At 37.0% G+C, this 17,496-nt stretch overlaps 4 protein-coding genes across 4 annotated transcripts; 2 read left to right on the top strand and 2 right to left on the bottom strand.

The window, feature by feature from the left end:
• Positions 1-1,605: 1,605 nt before the first annotated feature.
• On the bottom strand, positions 1,606-7,417 carry AMY2 (alpha-amylase-like 2). Its single transcript, XM_011101498.3, has 13 exons — positions 7,061-7,417; positions 6,109-6,175; positions 5,919-5,952; positions 5,278-5,315; positions 4,780-4,906; positions 4,447-4,673; positions 3,910-4,055; positions 3,700-3,812; positions 3,445-3,533; positions 3,098-3,220; positions 2,685-2,720; positions 2,177-2,275; positions 1,606-2,104 (listed from the first exon to the last, which is right to left on the bottom strand). Exons 2-13 carry the CDS (start codon positions 6,124-6,126, stop codon positions 1,913-1,915), a joined length of 1,242 nt encoding a protein of 413 aa, XP_011099800.1. The 5' UTR covers positions 6,127-6,175; positions 7,061-7,417; the 3' UTR covers positions 1,606-1,912.
• Positions 7,418-9,133: 1,716 nt separating this feature from the next.
• LOC105178133 (uncharacterized) lies at positions 9,134-11,228 on the top strand. Its single transcript, XM_011101511.3, has 2 exons — positions 9,134-10,671; positions 10,745-11,228. Exons 1-2 carry the CDS (start codon positions 9,314-9,316, stop codon positions 11,091-11,093), a joined length of 1,707 nt encoding a protein of 568 aa, XP_011099813.1. The 5' UTR covers positions 9,134-9,313; the 3' UTR covers positions 11,094-11,228.
• Positions 11,229-11,609: 381 nt separating this feature from the next.
• On the top strand, positions 11,610-14,288 carry LOC105178141 (F-box protein SKIP23). Its single transcript, XM_011101522.3, has 2 exons — positions 11,610-12,905; positions 14,017-14,288. The coding sequence occupies exon 1, from the start codon at positions 11,684-11,686 to the stop codon at positions 12,899-12,901; it is 1,218 nt and encodes a 405-aa protein (XP_011099824.1). The 5' UTR covers positions 11,610-11,683; the 3' UTR covers positions 12,902-12,905; positions 14,017-14,288.
• A 482-nt stretch (positions 14,289-14,770) lies between these two features.
• Positions 14,771-15,854, bottom strand: LOC105178148 (SEC14 cytosolic factor family protein / phosphoglyceride transfer family protein). Its single transcript, XM_011101533.3, has 3 exons — positions 15,680-15,854; positions 15,304-15,571; positions 14,771-15,222 (listed from the first exon to the last, which is right to left on the bottom strand). The coding sequence occupies exons 1-3, from the start codon at positions 15,804-15,806 to the stop codon at positions 15,000-15,002; spliced, it is 618 nt and encodes a 205-aa protein (XP_011099835.1). The 5' UTR covers positions 15,807-15,854; the 3' UTR covers positions 14,771-14,999.
• Between the last annotated feature and the right edge of the window lie 1,642 nt (positions 15,855-17,496).

Below are 17,496 nucleotides of genomic sequence, written 5' to 3'. Positions count from 1 at the left end.
CAGAAGATTGGGTTTGTTCTAATAATCATTATTGTAAGTGTGATGAGTGTTTGCATGAGTTAATTAATTATATATAATGATATGAGGTACGGCATGCTGAATTTTGACCATCATATATTGTAATTGTAGCTAAAAAGTAATTAGTAAAATATTTATACACACTTAATACTTATATGCTTCATGCACTTTTTCGATGCATTAATTATTAATTATGGTAATTAATTAAGTTGGTCGCTTTTCATGATTGTTAGATGGTAGATGCTATGCTACCTCTCACGTTTTGCCTTAAAAGGAACATACTGTTTGTTCCCTATACTTTTGGCACTCTCCATTAATTACCCTTCTCTTCCATATTTAATTTACCGAATTCACAATGAACTACCCATTTTTGTGTGATATATATATATAGGGGTTGGGGGGGGGGGGGGGGGTTGAAAGGTTTATTGGGAAGTTGCTAGAGCAAAATTGAAACTTCTTTTCCAACGTTGGGTCTTTTCAAACCGATAGGTGAAGTTCATTAAAAAGAAAAAAAGGATTGTTTATCGAAGCACTACTAAATCATGATAATTGCATCACATTAACACTACATGAATCTAATCATTTATAGAGAGAGTAGAACTGTAGCCTGTAGGACTTAAAATTTTCAATTGCAGTAATTACTTACAACATTAATCCACTGTTATAGACTATGTCTGTCCCATGCAAATTGATGAAGTGATTAAAGAATAATAAGTATATATATATATATATGCATGTATGCATAGATATCTATAGTTGCACTTCAATGCATGTTCACCATTAATTATACTAATGCTCACATGGCATGCATGTGATTATCCCTAAATTTGTACTTAAGTAGGATTAGCATCCTACTCCATGTAGGCTGATTAATAACTTGTGAACCCAATGTGTGACTGAGGTTGACCTATACCTATACTATACCCCTACAAATTAATACCAATTAAACCACCATCTAACTATGAATATCAAACATAATTCAAAAGCAGAATTAAAGAGGCATATATATACATAGAGAGAGAGTAATGAACGTCCTCTACAACAGTGTGTGGTGTGTGTGTATCACGTGAGAGAGAAGATGGATAATGATGGAATAGGTTTGAAACTTTTGAATGTTTGGTTGAGAGAGAGAGAGAAGGAGAGGGAGGGAGGGAATTAATAACGTATTGTGGTGGGGTGGTGAGTGGAGTGGAGTGGTGTATTGTTGATTTTCAAGACATGAATCATGAGTCCGATGACGGTGCTTATGATGATGGTGATCCCCCAATTTGCCTTTTCCCCTTCTCTTTCCTCCACTCCTCCCCCATGTGACTACTCTCTCTCTCTCTACTTTCTCTTGGGGGGGTGGGGGTGGGGGTGGGGTCTCTCTTCCTACCTTCGAGCAAACGTAAAAAGCAGGATCATAAGGGGGTGGGTTTATATATATATATATATATATATATATATGTATTACTGAGTTCATAGTCAGCTTGCAATTTCTGTTATGGATAATGTGATGTCACTCAAAACTGAAAGGACCATTTTCAGTTCCTTTACTATGTAATTGGACAAAAGGAATTGTATGGAGCCAACAATAAAGACATGGAGTTGTTACTGAAATAGTATATTTCTTCATGAAATAACCTTTACTATAATGTAGGTGGAGGCTGGAGGCCTACACCTCCATATGTTTCTACAACATTCTTTACCATAATAGTAGCGTAGCATCAATTATACATGGCAACGGGGACGACCTTATTTAGACACCACTATCACAAATTAACCCTCCCTCCAAGCAACAAAAGTGAACAGAAAAAGAGGGAGGATAAGGGGACTAAAATCAAAACTATATATATCTTTTAATACCCATTCCTATAACTCATAGCATAGTGCCAAAATAAGCCCTAATTGGTGGCTACTTCTTCCAGACAGCGTACCTATGCCCACTGGTCGCCAGTGTCCATTCCGTTCCACCGGGGCACCAAGAACCATCTCCAATCTTCATCATTAATTTGCCTCCAATATTTGCAGCATAGAGATTTGGCTGTGCTTCAAGGATCTTGATTGATGATCGGCTGGTTATGCCTTGAAGCCTCCTAATATCGATCTGCAAAATGATACATAAAGCTTTACATGCTCAAGGTAGCTATTTGATGGATAATAATGTTAGATAGCATACCAGCTTCACAATTTGGTCATGGATTGAACTACCCCAGTCATAGAAATGGTCATAGAATAGTGCAGGTATCCCTGGATGTGTGAGTATGTAGGCGTAGCCCTGTAAAACACTGTATTAATACATAATACAGCTCCAGCAGAAAGGAAGTCACAAACTTATAGGATTTATATAACTAGAGCATACGCCCGTGCATTTCTATTGATACTAAAATTTGAGAGATATATCATGAGTACATGTCTCCTCAAGTGAATGTGATTACTTAATGTCAAAATTTATCGGAAGAAAGGAGTTATATACAAATCTGGTGACTTGCAAAGATTTTCCTTCGTCTAGAATATTGCTTTTGCATCAGTTATTACTTATATTAGCCTTTAACGTCATACTTTGCCCGGTGATATATTGGTTACTATCTTCATTAAAGGCAAAGATAGCATGACATCTTGGCAAAAGATGTCTAAAGAACACAAAATTATTAAATGCTCTGATCGAGAGAAGTTCTAGAGTTTACCTCCATGATATGATTTGACGGAAAAGGCCAATGAGCCTGCCATAAAAAGATAGTCAATGAGTAATGAACTTGAACCACAACATTCTCTTTGCTAAGAGATTGTCTAATCATTCCAATTAAGCAATATCGTTAGTGCAAGTAAAGCATATTTAGCATGTTCATAGCAGTACAAGTTTTATGCTTGTTTCAGTTGTACAGCTTGGACTGTCCATATCATTTAACAAAAGAAAAATGATTTGCCTCTTTAGCCCAATCCACTGCTACAGGCCCCAAAGAAAGGGTAAAGGGACGATGGCAGCAAAACTTTTCAGGCATCACAGTGCAATTTTACATGACAAACCAATAATTGTTTTTCTACAGTGCTCTCACTGTTAATGTAATTATAGAAATACTAAAATAACAACTATTAGTACCTGAGTCGACCCAGTATCATGGTTATCAAGAAATGTCACAGCCCTTGAAGGCCACCACCCCATGACACCTGGTGGCTTCCCTTGAGGATCACGCAAGCGCCAAAGCTCACCTTTAACAGCTTCCTATAGGCAATACAGTAGCACATTAAGAAAGGTAAAGAACTCAAAGGTACTGAGTGGACATTTACATAATGACAAGAGTTCAAATCATAATTTGGGAAACCAACAGGAAGGAGAAAAAAATAGCTCAGTTTTTTCAACAGAAGATAAGTATTGATTGTTAAAATTTCTTTAAGTTCTCTAAAGCCCACAACCCAAGCAATCTTCTTGAATAACTTTGTTCTTACCTGCAGAATCCCCTTTGTTGTGAAGTCAAATGCAGCTGATAGTTGTCCTGTGCCATCAATCCAGTTGATAATCCTTTGTCTGTGACTATCTGTACATGAATTTAGGACAAAAGTTCTTGAGTTGGCTATCGAAATTATCAAAAGTAAAGCAGCGTTGAGACCGGAACTTGGTCAATTATTTTCATGCATCAGCAAATTCACAAATATTGTATCCTAGTAATCATGGAGCCCGGATATTATGCAGAAAACTTATACCTTGGTTGTACTCCAAGTAGCTGCCTCTGTAGTTGCAAGAATCCCAATATTCCCCAACAGAAAATATCGGCTTTGCAGCCTCAATATATTCTTTCACATATTTTGGAGAATACCTAAGTAGATAGATAAATATTGGATTAGTTACAAATGGAACTAATGTATATAACAGTATGGAAGGTGCAATCTTAAGAATTTGAATATAGAGCATACCCTCTAGCAAAATCAAAGCGAAAATCCTGGAAACCAATAGTATTCCGTAACCATCGGAGCCAATTGGTAATGTCTTTCCTTACGAACTGTTGTGTATGATCAATATTTGGGACCCCATGGAAATTGTCTCCAGTACTTTTGCTGCCCTAAATGGTTAATAAAATAGAGGAATGTAAATATGCTATTGAAATAGTACAGAAAACTATTAAATGAATATCATATTACTAACTTCTATTATTTAGAAGAATGAATTACAGTTTTTCAGTTAAACATGCAATTTTAACTTAGATATTAGTGAAAGTATTTATCAAACTAATTGATCGAGGGTGGTCTTAACTAATTAGTTCTTCAGTTGTTTAAATAATCCTGCAAACCAAAATCATGTATGGCCCACAGCATAACATTTCTATAATAGATATGAAAGTCCCTGAACAAGTCGGGCTGTAGCAAATTTCAGATACCACATGCAAAAATCCAACCATAAAGAAGAAGAATGATTTTTATCTTATAAATCTTGTAATACTGCAATGTCACTACCTTGCCCCCAGTACAAGATGTAACAGCGTGCTCATCCCATGCTAATGGAATTCCATCATAACGGTTGTACATTCCACCATGCCCTTGGGTGGTGCCAACTCGATGATTTATGACTATGTCAGCCATTGCTCTAACTTTGTAGCTTTTCATCTTGTTAAGTAAAGCTTTTAACTGCTGCTCAGAACCATATGATGAGTTAAGGGAGTAAAGGTTTTGAGGAAGATAACCTGCCAGTTGAGAGAATTAATTGGTATAATGAACAGAAGAAATAATGAATCAGACAGACTGAAGTAAATAGAACAAAATACAACATCAATTTACTTATTACTCAACCTTCTGGTGAAAATGAATGTGAAGGTGGGGGCAACCAAGCTGATGTAAAACCAGATTTTGCAATATCAGGAACCTTTCTGTCTAAGGTCCTCCACCAATCATGCTTATGAGACTCCCAATTGAAGGCCTGTAAAGCAACTTATAACCTTATAACCATAATAGTTTATCTGATTAAATAATAAACCCTCTGCCCCAAAGCTATTTTTCGTGTTTACTAAATAAACAATTTGATGATCAAAATATGAATCAAATAAATTCATCTTGTAACTATATTTTCATATTAATTTATTGACAAAATGATGTTATACTTTCAACCTTAATATTTGCTATGTTGTTTTAAACTATCCAAATACTTGCAAAAAGTAACTTCACTATCTCATTTGAAAAGCTGGTCAACAGCATCAACACAATAAAAATTAGGGACTCAAAGTATGTTTATTGCATGAGTGGAACTTTTCCTAATGACTTAAAATAAGAATAATAACACAATTGAGATACCTGCAATAGAACATCTTTCCCATCGCGTATTGCTGCAACTGAGCACAGATAAAAGAGCATGTTCAGTCGTTTTGCAGTTATTTTATTTGCAAATGTTAAAGGATGTTCAGATACTACTAAAGCTGAAAATTAAATCTCAAAATTCAAAAAAGTTTCAGACAACTAGTAGAGAACTTTGTAGGGTCGTCATCATAATCAATAATGATCTGAGATGCTAATATATGCCTTATTTCTGATAAAAGTGTACCACAAGTACAAATATATAGAAAATGTAAGCAAATTAATCCTCTAAAAGCAGGCATGTGAAAGTCTTCTGATTGTGGAACTGAATATTTTAAAGAAGTTAGATGCAAAATTTGATCAGCTAGGCAGAGGAATTGGAATGGTGGTGTTGGACTAGTCAAATTAGGGATTACATAGAATCGAACAAGAAAGAGTAGAATGAGTAACTTCTCCCAGACTTGTTAGATTTTATCAGGTTATATTTTGAGACCAAACTGACCAAGATAGTTTCTTACCAGGCCATTCATTTTTAAGAAATATAGGTTGTCAAAGTCCACAATGATTCAAAATAAAGAGGAAAGAGATATCCAATTATCATAAAAGGCGGACAGATATTCAAGTTTAATGGAAAGGCATACCAGGATCATTCTGCTGATTATTTTGGCCAGATTCCTGCAGTAAAGAAGAGGTGATATTAAGGAGTAAACTTATGCCACTGCACATAAAGCATACTTCATTAGCAAGTGTATATTTTGTGCATATACTTAGGGCACCAATACTCAACAGAACACTAAACCAACAAATACTAAATAAACATGGTATGCTTACATTGTTCATGTAACCCATTTTTTATGGCCAAAACTTGCTAAATATCGGCTGCAGATCAAATGAAGACCTGCATTAACCAACATTTGTTACTCACAGTCAGTCCATCTAATGGAAGAACTACACAACAAAAGTCAAGTACAAGAATTATTAGATCACATGGAATGGAATTAGAATATGGAAAACATCAGTGCAGAGTGAAGTGACCATCCTCGAATTTCAACTCCAAGGGACCAATTCCACTCCATAGGGAGCAAAGATCGCAATGACAGCGTTAACTCCAAGTAGTCTAGACTGTCTGATTAACAATTCTTATGCACCAGGCGTTGTATATATGCATATAAATAACAAAAACGCAGAATTTATAAAATATATGAATATATAAATACTAAATGCAGAATTTATAGAATATATTGACAACAGAAGTTCCTTTCCTTTTTTGATGTATAATGCATAATTACTTATTCAGCTCCATTTAACTTCAGTTTAAATTTGTTTTGTCTTCTTCATTGTCTTTAATTCTATATCTTCAGACAGTAGCCAGCAGATTCTCACTCATTCATCACTCAAACGCAAATTGTCATAATTCCGACACTGACATTCACAAAACAGAAATATGTATAATTACAAACAGTGTTTTTACCCAGAATCGCTAATGAAATTAAGTTCGTCGCAACTAATCTTCAAAATTGAAGAAACTATCTCTACTTCTCCAAGACGTCAACTCCTTCATGCCAAAGACTACATAAAACCCAACTACTCGGAAAGTTGAGCAAATATTTGAAGCTGATACCGTAGCCAACATGAACTTTTATTTTTACAGTGAATGTCAAAGCCACATGAATGCCAGAGCAACACTAGAGTATAATAATCAGAACGCAGAACAGTACTCCCGAAAATGAACGCGAACAATCACAATCTATCAAATGTGAACTGCACAAACGAGAAAACGCACCTCAAGCTCTTCAATTAGACGATCGCAGCGAGAATTAAACTCGTGGATCTCATCATATATATAGTTAGAAAAAGGTCAAAGGTGATGGACTCCAATGTTGGGATAATTAATTTCCAACCGTGTATGAGAAAAGAAGGGGAATCACAAAAGTAGGAATCTTTGGATCGATAAACAAAGGAATCGAATTCAATGAGCTGACCGATCGCGACTCCGAGCAAAATGGAGAAGAGATTCGGGGGTTTGCGTAAAACGGCTTTGCCTTTTGGCATTCGATTTGTTGATAATTTGAGTGGGAATTATGTTCATATTCGTTCCATTTTCAACCGTTCAATTGGAAAGCGCGCGGAAGGCGGAAGTGCCTTCCTGGGTTACCACTGGGCATCCGGTCGCGTAATTCGGGTTGGGGACCCAAATATTTCCAACTCGAACATTGTCGGGTACTAGTCTGTTCCCATATCCGGTTAACAATTGGATCATCGATTTTTTTTAAAAATATTTTTGTTATTAATTTTTTAAATTAACTTCTAAAATCCAACTTATATAATAGATATATCGTAGCAACGTATTCGTGAATATGCGGATAAAATACATAAAGCTTATAATGGTAAAGATGGGCCTAAAATTCTTAAAAGTAATATAGATCTACCAATAAGAAAGATCCAAAAAGGCCTATCAAATACAGGAATCTGCAGAAAGATAGGGATGGGAGACACGCGGCATCTTCATCGAGACGGACAGTTGTCATCTGTACAACTAATTTTATATATATGTACGCGAGCATTTAAGATGGGTAACTATTTATAAATTCGTATTAACTATTTACACCGACATACGACCTATTCATATAAGTGATCGGACTTGAGCATCGGAGTGCTCATGCAGGGTCAATTCCGACACTTGTGTTTTGTGCAGGTCTTAAGCTCGTTTCACGTACCTTAAGCCTAAGCGTCAAGTAATATTTGCCTCTGGAGATCGGACCCCATCATAAAATAGAAATGCAATATAAATATCTAATTTTATTATATACTTACTTATATGAATATAATGAAGGAACAAAGAAATTATATATTGTACCAAATATGATTAAAACAAAGACAAATATCACGTTTTCCTTTTTTGTCCTTTTTCTTAGTTTTTTTAGGCTATTTTTTCTTCTTTTTGTTTTTTTTTTCCAAACTATTCATTATGGCACGTTGTTTATACATGTATATAATACATAATCTTTTACGTTTTAAAATATATTATAAATAAAAATAAAATATATAACTAATACATTACATTAATAAAAAAAGAAAGAAAAATATAATAATTTATCAATTATGTAAATTTTGAAGTTGAATAAGATAGTTGTTTTATTATAAAAGACATTTCTGACTTCACGTACCAATTTTGTTATTAACCATAGTTTGTAAGTATGGGAATTTTTTTTTATATTAATAGAGTTATAAATAAAAATAAAAAAACCCATTGGGATAGAGTTGACAAGTCTCACGCAATTCGACCAATGGGAATGATTGGGGAGGACTCTTCTTCCCATTGTAAATATGAGAAATTATTTATAAGTTTTATTCATAAATTAGATTTTAAATAGCGATTATGTTTCCAAGTACGATTTCCTTCTTTAGTGTCGCTATTCATTTATATTGTTTCTGTGGTCTCAACGGGTGATTATGAGAGCGTAAGAGATATACTATGAAAGTTTTCAATAATTTCTCCCACTTTCTGTTTTACCTAAACTTCTAAATGCTGACTCGTCTAGTTGAATTTACAGTATTGTGGTATTGGAGATTTTCACTTAATAAAAATATATGAGTATGCATGTTTTTTCTGAACGAGGGTAGTTGTAATTATTTATGATATCAAAATTATCGTCCATATATCTTTGATGTTTATGTAAAAAAATTGATTGGGTCAAAGGCAAATGTAACAACTAAAAAGACAGATGTGAAATTGGGCTTTGAAATTTGTCATAATTATAAAAATAAATAATGATCCACCATGTATTGGAATTGGAGTATAATTTGGACTTATAAGCCCAACCCACCCATTTTAATCGCATTAGGTAGTCCTTTGATTTTCTTGTTCCGCTCTTTCCCTCTCCAATGAGAATGAGATAGGAAAACAAAAGGGAAATCAGCATTGCACAGCGTACAATCAAGTAAAGCACTACCCATAAGCAATCTGGTTCTAGGGTTTTACGAGGGGATAGAATAATAAGCGCACAACTTTATCATTTCCGCGACAGTCATAAACATGGCTGAAGAAAATTCGTCGTCCCTACCACAAGGAGAAGAACCAAACCCCAAAAGGCAAAAGATGTCCACCACCACCACCTCCGACGACGAAGAAAACCCTGAAAATGCTACCTCACTTCCAAAAAAGCCCAGATACAAGCGCCGCAAAATCGCGATATTCTTCGCTTACTGCGGCGTCGGTTACCAGGGAATGCAGAAAAACCCGGGGGCCAAAACCATCGAAGGCGACCTTGAGGAAGCCCTTTACTTCTCCGGAGCGGTTCCCGAGGCGGACAGGGGACTACCCAAGCGGTTCGACTGGGCCCGATCCGCTCGGACGGATAAGGGTGTCAGTGCCGTTGGCCAAGTGGTGTCGGGCCGGTTTTATGTCGATCCGCCAGGTTTTGTTGAGCGATTGAACTCTTACTTGTCGCCCCAAATTCGGATATTTGGATTCAAGCGGGTGACGCCGTCGTTCAATGCGAAGAAGTTCTGCGATCGGCGGAGGTATGTTTACTTGATCCCAGTTTTCGCGCTTGATCCATCATGTCATCGTGATAGGGAAAGTGTTTTGGCTAGCTTGGGGTCTGGGAATGAGCTTGTTAAGTGTTTGGAATGTTCAGAAAGAGGAAGGAAGGTTTTTGGTGTGATGGGGAAGCGTAGTGCTGAGTGGAAAACTGTAGCTGAAGCTGTTGAGGTTGGTTCAGGCATTTCTTCCAACAGTGCTTTGGGCGAAGAGAAGATCGCAGCGAATTCTTCCCAGAACAATGAAACCGGGAATAATGATTCTGAAAATAATTTAAAGATTGACGCCGGGAAAACTGGAGCTGCCAAAAATGATAAAACAGAGGATAGTGCTGTTTCAGTGGATCCAGCCATTCTGTCTAACAATGAAACTGGTTTGGTAGAAAAGAGGATTGTGGTAACTTCCTCAGAAAACAGGAATGATGGTGCTGATGGTGTCAAAAATGCAAGTAGTGAAACTGGCAACACACGGGAAACTGGACCTGAGGATATTGAGAAAATGATGGAATTTGAAAAAAATGCTAATGGTCATGAAACATCAGAAAAGAAGAGTGAGTTCTGTTATGGAGAGGAGGAGAAGGAAAGATTCAACAGAATACTCAAGTATTATGAAGGAACTCATAATTTTCATAATTTCACTACGAGAACGAAAGCTGAGGACCCTGCTGCTAAGCGTTACATCCTGTCGTTTAATGCAAATACCATTGTTAGTGTTGATGGGATTGACTTTGTCAAGTGTGAGGTCGTAGGTCAGAGCTTCATGCTCCATCAAATCCGTAAAATGATTGGTCTTGCTGTGGCAATCATGAGGAACTGCGCTCCTGAGTCGTTGATCGAAACAGCTTTTCGGCAGTAAGTATTTGATTGTACAAGTGTTGAATTCTACTGAGATATTCCCATTACTGACATTTGTGCTTGATTTCAGGACGGTAAACATTAACGTTCCAATGGCCCCTGAGGTTGGACTATATCTAGACGAGTGCTTCTTCTCATCGTATAATCAGAAATGGAAAGACAGCCATGAAGAGCTTTCGATGAAAGCTTATGCAGATGAAGCTGAGGAGTTCAAAATGAAGTACATTTACACTCACATTGCATCAACAGAGCACAAGGATGGAGTTGTGGCGCTCTGGTTGCATTCTCTCAACTACCGCAACTATCCCGATTTACGTGCAGCCGATAGTGCTCCGACATCCAATGTGCACGAAAATGAGGTCGTGGACAATTGTCCAAGCTCCGACAAACGGAATGAAATCGTGAACATGGATGAGTGAGTTAACTTGCAGACGTGTTGCGTCCCATTTACCCTTTTGCGATAATTTAGGATATTTACTGTTTTATGTTAGATCTCTGTATCTGCAATGACTTTAGAGACGCATGGCATTTATATTTCAAACCTATTTCCCCTTTTTCTTTTTTTCTACACATGCATCAAACATATGCGCACATCTAAAATTTTAACACTATACTTTCTATAAAAAGGTGTTGTGTCGGAACCATTGGATTAACTCTCTAGGTACCAATGTCCTCTATCTTAAGAATCTTCGCCAATCGGACGAATTATGTTGTTATGTCGAAATCTAAGATACAACAATCTTGTTGCCTTATTCTGGAAATTTAATTTGTGAAGTATGGTTAAATTATATTTATTAGTATTCAAATTTCCAATGATTTAATTGAATAATATTTGGTGAGAAATTAAGAAGTAGGGGCAAGTTTGAAAAGGTGGTTGGGCAAAACAGTCTAAATCTCAAATGATTTTAATTAAAGTCGGTCGAGTTTTGTGGTTTATGAAAACTATAGTACATATTATATATATCCGAATCGCTGAACGCCCTTATTTCGTTTACGCATACCGTCGGCAATGGGCCCCGCCCCGAACGCTTCCCACCACCAATCGCACAGCTCACAGCTAATGTCCAACTCCATTGACTGGGCCGACCTTCCGCCGGAGCTCCTCCAGACCATCGCTACTAACCTCCAAACCCTCGCCGATTACATCCGCTTCCGTGCCGTCTGCCAGAACTGGCGTCTCGCCGCCCCCATAACCCCGCGCCAACTCCCCCTCGAATTTCCATGGCTCATGCTCCCCTTAAGCCGCTCGTCTAACAGACGCGGCTTCTTCAATCCCCTGACCGGCAATCTCCATCGCCTCACCCTTCCCGAAGCCTCTCACAGCCGCCGGCGCGCCGGGTCGTCCCACGGTTGGCTGATTCTAATCGACGAGTCCCCTTCCATTTTCCTCATCAATCCCCTCACCCGTGACAAAATTACACTTCCCCCCCTGTCGGCGTTCCCAAATGTGACGAAATTCGATTTTTACAGTATAGGAAGGGAATATACTATCAGATCTCCAGAAAATGATTACTATTATTGCAATTTGAAGGAAATGCGCGATTCCTTTATTAAGAAGGTGATTCTGTCTCATAGTCCTTACGATGAATCCAACTTTTTCGCTTTCTCAATTCTTAATCGACATGAAAATCTCGCTTACTGTAAAAATGGCCACGACTCGTGGAAAATTATAGACGAAGCACGGTCATATGGTGAGGATGCTATTTATTTTGGTGATGCATTTTATGCTGTTGATAAATTTGGGTCGATTGCAATTTGTGATGTCAACTATGGAGACATGCCGATGGTGAAGTATATCAACGTGGGGCAGCAAATTGATGGAGATATGCAGTATTTGGTGGATGCAATGGGTGATTTGTTGTTGGTATCAAGGTATCTGGATTTTGAGATTGATATTGAGCATTATTTAGAAGTGTGCAAGACGGTGAAGTTTCGTGTGTATAGGTTTGATTGGAATACCCAGAAATGGGAGAGCATGGCAAGTTTGGGTGATAAAGTGTTGTTTTTGGGGGAGAATTCGTCGTTGGCTCTGCTGGCAAGTGATTATCCAGGGTGTGAAGGGAATAGGATTTATTTTACAGATGACTATTCCGGGACAAATTATGATAGTATTGCTGGGGATCATGACGTTGGTGTTTATAATTTGGAGGATGGGAGTATTGAATCACTTCCCTGTTATCCTCGAAACTTGCATTGGCCAATTTGGATCACTCCAAGTTTATGTTAAACATGTAAGTTTAATTTGTTCCTTGCTCTTATGAGTTCTCAATTCATTGATGTGTAATTAATTGAATTTTTGTTTCCCAGCGAAATTAGCTGTTGTGATAAATATGTGCTGACATTATATGTGAACTATATTTTTTGAATTCATTTCATCATGCACTTTTATGTAGAAAACTGTGATTTCTGAGAGGCGATTGAATAAACATGGAAAATCAAGTCCTTGTGTTTAGAGCTTGAATGCAAAACTATATATGCTTTTTCCAGCATGTAAATAAGGAATAGCAGGGCCGCTCCAGGATCAAGTGAGAAACAGTTTAATTGATCGGTTTTATGTTGCAAAATAGGGTAATATGGTTGCTTATCTGTTACCGATTCACTGCTCTGCTACGCTCCAATTGCAGGCAACACTTATTAATTCACTCTGAACCTGTAAAGTGCAGAACAAGATTGTTAATTTCATTATTCTTTGGATGGCTTTGGCTATTCTATTTCTTAGCAGTGTTCTCCAACTTGTACTCGTTAGTTGTGGCTTTGAAAATTGAAAATTGTTACATTCATCCTAAGCCCGCTATTCTCCAAAGAAGTCTCGTTTTCTCTTGTGTAGAAATCCCTACACTGAGGTTAAAACTTCTTACATGGTTAGGATTAAATGATTGACTATTAATATGATCAGTTCGTAACAAATGTTTGGGGCAAGGAAAAACTCAGAGTTAACCCTCATGTGGCATAATATGTCAAAAGCTCAACAAAACTTTGTGCTACTAAGCTTCCTATCTGTTTACATTCCTGTTTTATAGACGTCATATGTTTTGAAGGATCATATAACCCGCCATGCGTTTCTTTCTTATGGAAGAAATTCTTTTGGTACAATTTGTATTTGATGTCATCATGTTTGGCTATTGAAATGAAATTGAATAAGATGAAGAGAGATGTCTGCTACATTGTGAATTTTATTTACATGTGATGATTCGGTTAGGAATTCTTTTAATCAGAAATATGCCCTGCAAATTTTACCATGCTACAAAATCTGTTGCTAAGTTCACTATGTGCAAATGCTATAGTATTTTGTTGCATTCTTAAATATTTTCTGAACCATATGTTTTTGCATCTGTTGCTCAGGAAAACAGATGATGTTTTGAGTGATTCCTTCGTCCTTGGAGTGGTACAGAGACTGTCAACTTAAAGCCCCGGAATGGAATGTGTGTGAATATTGAAACAATGTAATCTTAAAATAACTACTCGAACCTAGATACTGGAATAAAATTTATGCAAATCTCAGAGCATCCGAAGATGTTAGAAATCCTTGGCAAATCTGGAATTTGAACTTCTCTAGCTTGAACCAAACAGTCATTACAATATTCTATGAATGGAACTCTTATTCTGCTCTCGCATTTCTTGGAGCTGTTACTCTTTATTGATCTCGATTGTGGTTTATATTTTCCTTGCAAATTCAACTCGACTGCTATATCAACCAGATAGCCGATAGGTACTCAAGTTTCAGATTGGCAGTCAGTAAACACTGGATTCTGAAGAGGTGGGCACACTCTGGTCCGGGAACAATCACACACCAGAATGCGAGCATGTGGATATCTATTGTTGTTCACCTTAGAAATCACTGCCCCATCTTTCTCCTTACAGAAAGCATGGAGCGTTTATGAACCTGTTAGAACATTATGTCAAGAATGCCGACACCCGGCACCAATATGCTGACAATCTCATAGAAATATGTATATACTCATCCCCCATGTGGCCCAGTTTTATAGGTTAAAATTATTGGTGGATTTAGATGATGGCATGCACAGTTGAGTATCAGCACCTGCTGGGGACCAATTTAGAAACAAAGTACCCTAATGATTTGTTAAAAAAGAAGATAGACTCAGAATTGTTTGAATTCCTATTTCAAAATTCGCTTGATATTGAAAGTGACAGAATTAGGAAATCATCACAAGCACCAAAACTCATTTATCTATCTATCTATTTTTCCTTGTTGTTTTTTCAAATTTACAACTGCTACCATTCTACATATTTTTCACACTACATAAAAAAGAACATGACAGAAGCGGGCCTAAGAGGCCTCGGAAGCCCAACTCATATTCTAGGCATTAGGCAATACATCTCATGGAGTAGGTAGAAACAGTGGACTCGACAGTCGGGGCTCCGTATATTATCCTTGGATGGTCGCTCTCCAGCCCATAATCCATGGTCGGACGGCACTCCATCTCTTCCTCAAACTCGTACACAAACTCCGGCATCTCTATTCCTTTCCTCCTCACGTTATCCCACAAGAACTCCAATCTGTTTACGTATTTCACCTTCCCATACAACCTGTTTCCCAATCCAAAATTAATACTCTTTCCATCAATAATTGAAACAGAATCTGCAGCGCCGGTGGAATTTTTTACTTACCCGCCGCCGGCGAAGAGGAGACGGCCAAAGGTGGCGAGGAAGAGGCGGGACTGGAGGCCCGGGTGCAGGAAATAGAATGTCTCCAAATTGTCTCTAACCTCAACCGGAATGGCGTCGTAGATAGATTTCAAACCGGAGATTCCAGGGAAGTTTTCACCTCTGTTCACCCCTGTGTGCACGTACACCACCGAAAACGGCCGGCCTTCCAAACCGGGGAAAATCTCATCCTCCAAGTACTTTTTCAGTGTATCAACACTCACAAGCCTCGCTATACGTATCAACAGCAACACATCATAAGAAGAAAATCACAAACCCCTACTCGTCCAACAGTAGAATGAAACGAAACATGAATAATAATTAAATTAAATTAAATTACCAGGGAAGAGTTTCCCGATGATGCGGAGAAGAGGACGGCCACGCTTGTCCCTGCCTTGAATCTTGCAGATCTCGAGCTTCTTGATGAGCCTTTCTTGTTCGGACTGAGAGAGTAGATTAGAAGCCATGGTGGAGAAAGTTTGAATGTGGATGTGGATTGAATCCGCAGGGGATGGTGGAGTGTTTATAAAGGAAAGGGTGAGCGGATAATGTTAAAAATAAATAAATAAAAAGAGTGAGGAGTGAGGGAGATACGGTTCTTGACAAGTAAAAGTTAATGACATTAGAATTAAAATTAATGGGGTTGTTTGTTTCATGGGAAAATTTTGTTTTCAGTCCTATATAATATAAAATATTTCAATTTTAGTCCTATAATTTATTTAAGTATGACAATTTTGATTCTGTAGAAAAAAATGTAGAACTTTTTATTTGATAGAGTTAAAAGATTCATTTAATCTCGTAAAATAATATCCTAATTATTATAATTTTTAATTTATAAAAACAAATTATAAAATTAAAGATGCAACATCCTCGTACTAAAAGTGCAATTTCTCCTTTGTTTCCTAATACGTATGTATATATAGTATTATTATATGTATATGTTGGTTGGGGCCCGGGGGGGGGGGGGAGAGTATATTCTGGGAATCTCCTCTGTTTATAATTGGAGAAAGAAACAAAGTGAAGGAAGGAGCAGCGGTTGAGTAGGGGCAGTGAATGCCACGTCTCAGGGATAAGCCCTTTTGGTCCTACTTGGCACAACCAAACTAACATCTTAATTAATTCCCTCATACTCATCTCTCCCTCCACCCCACCCCCTATCTTTGCTTTTTGTATAACCTTTGTTTTAAGGATAATTATCGTTTGCTGTAATTATATATATATACTTGTTTTGTAATTTAAGTGTCTTGTACGTTTGTTTTCATGTAATAAATATATTATTTTATTAATTAATTGATTACATGTTCAATATATCTTTTTTTATTACATTATTTTTACAAGTATAAAAATATATTTTTTTAAATATTGACGTGTAAAAATATATAATGATGATTGGATAAAAAAAAATTGTAGTCTGAATTGATAGATAAACAGTAAGTAGTATGAGGAGGAAGTATAATATAAAAGATGACAGAAAAGAGGAAATTTAATTACATTGTTTATGCATTGAATAAAAATAAAATGTCAACAACATTAAGATCCTTTGTATAGATATGATTTTTGTATTTAAAAAGGAAATGAGGTTATTGAAGACGTCAAAAGGCAATAACCACCTCTCCACTCAATGCATCACTCATTATATATATTAATTATTATTATCCGATAGTCACCGACGGCGACGGAGAAGCCCCCTTTCCCCCTCCCTCCATCCCTCACTTGGACAGAGACATTAACCTTATCCCCATGCTCAATCGATAATATGCCCAACCCCACATTCAACAGCAATTTCTATCATCTTATTATCTTTATTTGGTATAAAAATATCTAATTTTTGCCCTCGTCAAGATGATATCTTTTGAACGTTTGTCCATTTTTTGAATTGGGAGTCATTTATCGCTTGATCCAACTACTTTAAATGATATATAATTATGAAATTACCCTTAATCAATAAATAACCACCGTCTCAAGAATAATTGATCTTAGGACAATATCGTAATACACAAGTAAATGAGGTAGGTCATGTATATAAATACTTTGAGGGGTTTTATTCTTTTTGTGGTTTGAGATTTGTTCAAATCTTTTGCCTCTTCAAAAGGGGATTATCCACATTATACCATCCTACTAACATGCTTCAAATCTCGGACAGGTCAAACTCCAACC

Source organism: Sesamum indicum, linkage group LG2 (assembly GCF_026168435.1).
Source record: "Sesamum indicum cultivar Baizhima isolate 11 linkage group LG2, ASM2616843v1, whole genome shotgun sequence".
NCBI lineage: Eukaryota > Viridiplantae > Streptophyta > Magnoliopsida > Lamiales > Pedaliaceae > Sesamum > Sesamum indicum.
The sequence above is the reverse complement of the archived record's forward strand: the minus strand, read 5'-3'. Positions and strand labels throughout refer to the sequence as shown.